The following is a 9,288-nucleotide window of genomic DNA, read 5'->3' as shown; positions in this document are numbered from 1 at the left end:
TGTCTGGAGTTCCTTTGTGCTGTTCTTCAGGCGCTCTCCTGCTGACCTGTGTTCCTTCTCCAGGCTCTGGGCATCTCTTGCTGGCCCTGGCATCAAACTGGTAGGAGTGGGATGGATTGAGGTTCCCCTCCCCCGACAGCTCTAGTTTAAAGCCCTCTTCACCAGCTTGGTAATTTACAAGCTGTGCATGGTCCTGACCACTCAGTGCCTACAACTGCATATGATGCATTCTGTATCTGTCCGAGGGGCTACCAGCCTGGGGTCCTGTGTGCTTTCAAATCTGAGCCTGCTTCTGCACTATGCTTCTCCCCTCTTGTTTGCTGCGGGAGAGCTGCTAGAACAAGCACGCTCACCTCCTGATGTGATCGGGGGTGAGCAGGGATGATCTTCAGCACCAGAAGCACCATATTCTCTTCTCTGAGAGAAAAGGAACAATTCCAGCACAGGCACCAGCCTTGCAGTAAGGAATGAAAATGGTCAGAGGAGAATACATTTGCAGCCAGATTATTATATGATAGCGGTTCCTATCTGAACGTAGGAAAAGAAGAAAGCCAAGAAAAAGTTACTGCTTCAGAAGCAGCCACAGGACCTTTCCACACTGCTCTTTTTTAAGGCCTTGGGAAGGGAAGAGGAGAAGGACAGAGGATCTACAGGATGGGAAGTAGGGGGGACCCTCTGGGCTTATAGCAGGACAGGGCATACCTGGTATTTAGGGACATATGTACGCTTTAGTGAACTCACTCAACAGAGCACGATATCTACTTCTCAGTGTCTAGTCTTCTGTTAGGAAAGACGAAGCATACAAAATCAGTAATCCATCTTCACATGTGTGAAACCATGCAACCTCTTATCCCCCTCAGAAGACAACACACAATCTAGTGACAAATCAATGAAGTGTTGATCAAAATCAATGAAGTCTTGATCCCATCACTGGAAGTGTTCAAGGTCAGGTTGGATGGGGCTTTGAGCAATCTGATCTAGTAAAAGATGTCCCTGCCCACGGCAGGGGGGTGGACTAGATGATCTTCAAAGGTTCCTTCCAACCCAAACCATTCTGTGATTCTGTGATAAAGCACTGCTGTGCTGGGCAAGCCGTGTGGGATGGCACACGATCACCAATATCCATGACAGAGCAGTGTGCCAACAAAACAAAGCCAGACTGAAAGCAGTGGACATCCAGCCAACGCCTCACAGATCCAGACTTTGCAGACAGAACAGAATGGAAAAAAGAAGCCTGAAAAGCCAGGTAAAGAAAACCAAGACCAATAAACAAACAAACAAATGGGATACTGAGCCAATGAGGTGGCTGGCTGGACAATCCTGACAGTGACCATCTCCTCCTGGAGCCAAGAGGATTTAGGTCAGTCCATGAAACCAGTCTCATGGCTCCCTGGTCTTTTCATGTTTCAGAGGTCAGGTTCCTTCCCAAATCCAGCCTGCTGAAAGGCTCACCTTCCAAAAGAAGCAACCTGGCAGGAGAGGAAATACCAGCAATAAGCCATAATCTCCCTTTCCCTAACCAGAGGGTGGAGCAGCAGTATCACTGTCAAGGAGATACCCATCTGGAGCAGGTGAGGGGCCCGAGGCCAGCTCATTCAGCATCGCTTTTACAGCCAATTCAAAAAGGAGCAGGCATGCTCAGTGCCTCCAGAGCAAGCTCCCAGACCTCAGCCCTGAGCCTCAGTTGCACGCCTGGGCTTGTCAGATGTGCTCACACCAACCCCAGGGAGATTTGCCTATGTTCCACCCAGAGGACAATGTAAGGCAAACTCTTCAACCCTAGAAACAGCAGATCAAGTTTACCACTGATTATCAAGAGAGTTACCTCCAACGGGCAGGCTGGACTGCAACTTGTTAGTAAATTAGAGTGGGGGAAAAAAAACCACTGGTGATGACACATTTTGGACTCTGGAGTTTGGAGATATATAAATTGTGAGCACGGGGACAGCACTGTGCTGTCAGATCAGCACATCTGCACTGTGGGGCAAGAAACACCTTTCCAGCTACGTCAGGAACAGGCAGGTCAGAGAAGCTCTGTTCTACGGCCTAGGTGCAAAGAGCAAAATACCCCTGTGACCCACTGGACAGGGAGATGCTGCACTTCATCCAAGAAGGACAATTGACAAAGGATGCAGTATTAATCGTTCAGCAAAAGCTGCAGAAAACACTGTCCTTAGCTCTGGAAGAGCTTGGTTATTGATCTAATCAGAAGAGGGATTTCCATGCTCGTATACCAGCACATTTTTTATTCAAGTACTCTTTTACCTCTGCAGCAGCGAGCTTCGAAAGACCAGGCAAGCATGTTCCTGTAACTGGGTACAACAGAAGACAGAAGTGAAGGTGATGGAGGCCTCCCCTCCTGCTCTTTTGGTTGCTTTAGAGAGCTTGAGGCAAGATTTTATCTGGACAAAAATACTGCATTTTCTCCTAGCAAGGATGGGATGTAATCCACCTAACGAGTTCTTTACTTTGCAGTTTGATCACATCAGCTGAACAGGTCGTTGCAACTTCACAGCTACAAGTGAACATTAAAACCTGCAGCTTGTTCATCTTCTCAACAGTGAAATACTTACTGGGAGGGTCCGTCCTGAGCTCTGGGGAACACTAGCCAAAAGAAGAGCCAACTTCAGCAACAGGAAGGAGTATAGGAGCTGTACAGAGGACTATGAGGTAAGGATGAGGCCTTTCTGAATTGCCTTGAATATCTCCTGAAACCACCCAAGTCCTTTCCCTTCACACTGGTGCATCTGGCCAGAGGCTTTTTTTTTTTTTAATTACATGATTAGTGAGATAATTAGATGACTTTTAATTAGATGAGCATGAAATAAAGAGAACGATTTTATTCTCACCTCCAAAAGCCGGCCGCATGGTGAAGTCATGGTCATGAACCCTGAGAAGCTGCTCCGTCTTTCCTTTCCAAGTTTTGGTCACGTCATGATTCTTCTTATAGATGTGACTGCAAAAGACAGCAATAGCGTTGGTCTGACGTCTCTGCGGCCCGAGTGCTGCTCTGCGTCCGACCTCTGCCTGCCCGATTTCAGAGCCCCGGGGGGGGCGGCCTTGAGGGCACAGCCCCACGGAGGGAAGCAGGGTTGCTGCCAGCACCACAGCGTAGGCCAGTGCGGCAGCCCCAGCGCTGCCTCTCCACAGCATTAACTCGGACCTGGCCCCCACTGCGGGCAGCCCTGCCATCTCAGCCAGCTCCAAGATGGAGACGGTGGTCTCTCCGCCCTGGACACCACAGCTCCCGGGGAGGCACGAGGCCAAGAGCACAGCGTCTCACAGAGGAGCCAGGATGCAACCAATGTAACACAGCCAGCAACAGTAGAAGCAGCTGACTCTGCCCCACACGTTACCCAGCCAGGACTTGGCTGGGTACCAAGGCAACATTATCATGAGAAAGCTCTTTTCGACGGTGGTCGCGCAACGTCATACGCTATTCCAAGACTATCTGCCCCACGAACATCAGTTGAGTACCATCAGTTTGTGTGGACAGAGGGCTCGCTTTGCCTTTTGACAACAACAGAGTCACCCATTTCCCTCCACAGCAGCAGGAAAAGAGGTGTTTTATCTAAAGAAGTCAGCAAGATCTGCAATCCATCACTTTTTTGAATATTAAGGGGGAAAAAGTCATAAGTTTTTATTTGAGAGATCATATAACAGTAGAACAAGGATGACAACAAGCGCCTGAGAAAAGTGTAAGAAAGTCACTAAAATGGCATAAGCGGCTAACTAAACAGCAGACAGACACATACTGCATGGACTTTCGGAAGAAAAGTTCGGCGTTCCCCAGCAGTGCAGGAAGGAGGGCTTGGACCATTAAGATTCCTCAACCCCTTTGCTCTGGGCATAAGAACTGACAAAGTTGTAAATACTGCTGCAATTAGCTGTTTGCCAGCAACTTACTAAAAAGAATAATAATAAGTAGAAAGAACTTTATACAAAAGGGTTCAGATTCATTTGCCTGTGGGGGAGAAATATTACTGACAGTAAAGAACAAAATTCTTGGAGGAAAAATAAAGGGAATACTCTAATAGGTACAAAAATGAGGGTGAATTAGGCTTAAAATCTTGGTCAAAAATTCAGAGCTTAGAGAACCATCACCACATGCATAAGTGTGGCTGTGGAAGGGCCATGGATCTGCTTTAGGGTCATTAAAATACAAATCATGAGGAGTATGAGCAAAGGGAGCATAAATTGCAAATCAGAAGAAAAGTTTCCCATCAGAGCATTCAATTCAGCAAAGAAATGACAAAACCTGAGGGGCACTGACAGCTGCTGCTAACATGTTTTGCCTTACTTTAATAAGGAGGTGAAAAAGAAGGAACAGAATTAAAAAAATTGTATTAAATGGATGTTTTGAAGGAATATAAGCCCTTGTGCTCCAGGGCACATGTTACATAGGAAAATTTGGATCCCCCTCACCTCACTGTGGGCTCGTGTTTAAATCGGGATGTCGGAGCATCTCTCTCCCTGCTGGCTGTAAAAAAGAGGCAGCTGGAACAAGTGCACTCCCAACACGGCTGCATTACTGTTTACCTAAAAGCAGGGGGATAAACCCAAGCACAGCCATTAACAGGAATGGTTGGAGGCAGAAGTTTAGCTTTCCACTGCTTGCTGCAGGGGGAGGCTGTGTTTCCTTGCAAAGGTTAGAAAAAAAAAGGTGGGGGGGGGGGGGGGGAGTCAAGTTAAAAATCCAGTAGAACTTTGGATTGCGTGCTGTATGAGGAAATATAAAGGTTTTCCACAGAAAACCCTGATGGCATTACAATGCCATCTTGTAAATCGATGGCACAGCCTCACTGAAACGCCAAGCTCCGATCAATTCATTTAAAAATCGTCACATGGGAGAGTTGCTAAGAACCAGTCTGTGGCTGCAGAGGCTTCAGAGGGCTAGCTGGGGACAGCAACGCTGCCTTAGGAAGAAAACAGGATTTCAGAACTTCCTGAGCCAGGGGTTGCATTTAATAGCCAGCATTTAATCATCAGTTCATGCCCAATCCTTCAGGTACCAGATGGACGATTCAGAATTTACAGACAGAGATCTGTCATTTAATTTTTAATCAATTTAATCCATTCACAAAGATTTTGCATAGAGCTATTTTTAATGACAGTCTACACAGCCTTGGAAATGTATAACTATTTTTGTCAATTTAATCCAAAAGCAGACCAAGTTCATTTAAAAAAAAAAACCACTCTTTATAACAGTGCGTGACATCAGCTATGCTGGTATCTTCTGATCCTCTCTGGCAGGTATCCCATGCCACCCCCACCACTGTTTGGCATAGGAAGCATCTCATTATCTGCAGCAAAGGCGAACACAGCCGCCAGTGCCTTTGCAGAGCTGAAGGATGCACTGAACACTTCTGCCCATCACGCGCCTTTACTGACAATCTGATCACCGGTATCTCATAAATCCTCCCTGATGTACTTATGGTCTTTAGCACTTCTGATTATAGATTTGTCAGGGTTTCTTTCAGCTTTATGCGCTCTCTGCAATTCACCATATTGATTTAAAGCCACCCATCTCCCTTTCTCTTTTTTGCCATGTGTTTCACATATAATTTTATTGCTATGTACACTTTGCTCAAGTGGGATGAGTTTGATAAAACTGCCTTTTGTGAGGACTTGTTCCTGTTTAGAGGGGAGTAGGGGACAGGTATCTCACTGAGCTTCTGTAAAGGCTTCTCCATTATTGCCCTATTTTTTTAATATATATTTTCCTTTCCAGTCACTTTTATTCAGAATAGTTCTCAATTGCATAAAATAGATCCTTTTTATATTGCCAAATATATCAAAGAAAATTAAATTTTGATGGCATGAGAAATCACAGATAACAGCTCAGCAGGACTCAAAAAAGCAGTGGGTATCTATGCAGATATCCAGGCCTTTCCAGAGGAAGACAAAGAACTTATAAAATTGGAAACAGTCATCGTGCTGTAGGGTGTAAGGCAATGGCTAAGTGGTGAGCCTGAAAGGAAACGTGATCCCCGTCCCGAGCACGGCACAGCTGCTGGCAGCCAGGGTCCGGGAGGTTTCTGCACCTCCCTCTGGAGAATTCAGCACTAACTTTGGTCACAAGATGGTATCTCATGGTCATGGGACATCAGTTCCTATTATCCTATTTCCTACTGGGATTCAGAAAAGTATTTCTACAGTTTCAATGAAATTCTTACCGCACTTCAGTATATTCTCTGGGGAAAAAAACTAAAACGCATTAGTGGAAGGTGTCATTTACTTTGTATAGCAGCCACAGCAAGCTGGAGGAGCTGCACACTGTGTAAACCTCGCACCAAGAAAGGTACAAAACCTCCTGTTTTTTCTAACCAGCAAAGCATACGACTGCTGCAAAGATCCCCTAGAGGATAAATGAAAAAGGGAATGTACAATAACAGTTTATGACTGCCATAACAATTAACTCGCTCCTAGATGAACATTCCAAATTTATTATCTCCATTATGCTATGAGTGTATCCCACATAGATGTGTATCTTTAATATTAAAGGTACATGGATCACATGGGATCGGATATGGTCGAGAACTTTCTGACAAGGTGGGAACCTCAAGGTCCTCGATTTTGGGGAGGTCCCCTCCCATTGCCTGTCAGGGCCACCAATTCAAGGGCTTGACGAGTCCCGGCTGCCCAAGAGGCCCTGGTAGCTCCATAACAAGACAGGTCTATCCTGGTTTACATGGATGGCCACACCAGACCCTCTCGTTCCCAGAGCCGCAGGGGTGAGACGCTGTTGCCCTACCTCTGGATGTTACACGCTCCACACTGACTCATCTGTGGGTTCATGCCTGGAGCGGGAAGGAAAGGAAAGTGACTTTCCTTGCCAGATTTCTAGAAAAATCTAAATCAGACTCTGCAAAACAATGGACACAAACTTAAAGGATGTGCACAATCACTATTTTGGAATATTTCATGGTCACATGCCCAACACACCTTAACATCTACTGCTTAGGACCCTCCATTTTCGCTTGGATTTATGAAGTATGGTTTTTAACCAGAGGAAAAAAAAAAATCTGTTCTATGGTTGTTCAGATTTTTGGCTTATTAAAGATGAATGCAGAATACATTTGTTCTTCACAGCAATAAATGGAGCCTTTTTTTACCAAGCGTATCCCAAACCCTGCACTCCTTGCCTCTTCCTACAGTCACCCAGCCCAAAGCCAACAACAGTAGCATAAGCAGAGGGTAAAATTCGCAAGGATGTTGTTGTATGCAGAGACACTCCCTTGGCAAGGCTAAAAAGCTCAACCTTTTATTTTCAATATTTCAGGGCAGAACTATCCAACCTGCCTGGCTGTCCCCACGCCCCCCGTCACTTAAGATGTCATCTTTGGCTCGTGAAAACAAAAAACAGTGACAGGCCCTCCTCGCCGTGAAATCAGTGCAATTCGCACCCGCGTCAGCAGAAGCAAAAGTAAACCAGCGTGTTTAACTGCAGAGGTGCAGCACTGTGGTAATGCTCAGCCTCCCAGTGTAAATAGGCTGCTTGGGCAATGAACGCTGCAAAGAGCCAAATGATGGCGATATGGGGGATAATGGGTCTAGCCGAGGGAGGCAGAAGCCACCGTTCTGCTGAAGAGGCAGGAGGCACGAATGTTGGGGAGACAGCACCGAATGCACGCAGGCCGGTGAGGCGGCAGCGCTGAGGCTCTAAACATCTCACAGCCTACACAGGCAACTACACAGCTGCAGCACAGTCAGAGGGGGCAACATTAGCAACAGCAGAGGGGTCACAACTGCAAACATGAGCCACAGCTGGAGCACACAGCCAAGATAAGGCATGAGGTTTGCTTCTCAGATCTGTTGTTGCCATTTGTGTGCGCACATGTCTCTCCCTGCTTTTGTTTCACGTTGCTATTTGGCCCTGCTGTGATGCTGCAGCGTTGGTGAAAAAATCTCAGGAGACATGAAACCTCGCACAGCTAGAGGCTGTGCAATGCCCTGGGCTTGAACCCCAGGCAAGCAACACACCTGAAAAAAATGGTTATCAACATTTTAACCATTAAGCCACTTACAAATATTGCATTTTCTGAGAACTCACCAGAGAGCAGAGGGGATCAGTAGAGACTGGGAGGTATCGCAGCCCAGAAGGCTCGTCTGCTGCGCCTGGTCGAAAGTTTGGGGAAAAAATGCAGCCCTGCGAGGCAACGGAGGGAGCACGCCTGCCAGCAGCAGCCGTTTCAGCAGGGATCAGCAGACTACTTGCCCCAGTGGAGCACTGTTTGGAAAAACAGTCTGTGTGCTGAGTTTCACGCTGCCGTGCCCTGATGCTCTACTTCTGCTTCTGGGTCGCAACCTAAGGCTGGCATGTAGCATATCCTGAAAATTACATCGCCAATGAGATACTCCCAATCACTGACCACTTCCAAAAACCTTGGCAGGAAGTCTTTAGCTAACAGAAGCTCAAAGCCACTTCTATTTCAAAAGTGCAGTGTTTCTGCTGGTTGAAGCATGAGGCTTTGCACAACCGTTAGGAGAGAGGAATAAGCAGACTTGGAGCCAGACCGTGTCTATCTGTCCAGTGCAGAGGCCATTGGAAACACAGCGTTCACAGGCACAATCGAGATGGCAAACGTCTCCTGAGGCCTCTCTTCTAGGACAATTTTTGCAGAGCAATAAACATTACCAGAAGTATTATCAGCAATTTTTATAGAGCAATAAATATTAAAAGCACTGTTGTTCAGTTTATTTTTTTCTGTGTGGAAATTCTGTCCGGATGGATAGTCTAGGAGGACTGCCGGCATTCGTTTGCGATTCCTGAGATGCAGCCAACACAGAGCTACTGAAGAGTACCCCAAACTGTTTCCAATCCAGTGTTGGACATGCCAATAGCATTTCCTTGGCACTTACAGTAAGGCTGATGCTCCAAGGAAGCTACAAGCACACATACACATGCACTGTACAGTCAGTACTACACATAGCAAGCCTGACATGCCCTGGCAGCAGTACACAGCTCCCTGGAAAATCCCGGCTAGCAACACGGCAGCACAGACCATGGCCCATCCGACACATACACCTGCACCTTTCCACACTTACACTTCAGCACCAAAGTCTTTACCTCCTCTCTGGAAATTTATTCCCTGGTGTGTAGGTAACACTGGGGCCAACATCCCCTGCCCAGCAGTCACTCAGGTGACTCTGACAGGTTTTACTTTGCAGTTTGCTTATCACTTGATTTCTCTAAAACAGAATGAAATGCAAAATTTTTTAACCAACAAATCTTCTGTTAGTTATGAGCCCTTCATTTTGTGTACCATTCGCCAGCTTGTACCTCAG

General features: G+C 46.5%; 1 protein-coding gene across 1 annotated transcript in view; it reads right to left on the bottom strand.

Moving 5' to 3' along the window:
* GABRR2 (gamma-aminobutyric acid (GABA) A receptor, rho 2) overlaps positions 1-9,288 on the bottom strand; it is a 41,366-nt gene that overhangs the window by 29,264 nt on the left and 2,814 nt on the right. The window contains exon 2 of the mRNA XM_009333088.1: positions 2,850-2,956. Within this exon, the coding sequence (XP_009331363.1) occupies positions 2,850-2,956 (107 nt within the window). The remainder of the gene's footprint in view (positions 1-2,849; positions 2,957-9,288) is intronic.

The sequence above is a fragment of the Pygoscelis adeliae genome, unplaced genomic scaffold (genome assembly GCF_000699105.1).
Source record: "Pygoscelis adeliae isolate BGI_AS28 unplaced genomic scaffold, ASM69910v1 Scaffold57, whole genome shotgun sequence".
Classification (NCBI taxonomy): Eukaryota; Metazoa; Chordata; class Aves; order Sphenisciformes; family Spheniscidae; genus Pygoscelis; species Pygoscelis adeliae.
This window is presented reverse-complemented; position numbering and strand designations above follow the sequence as displayed.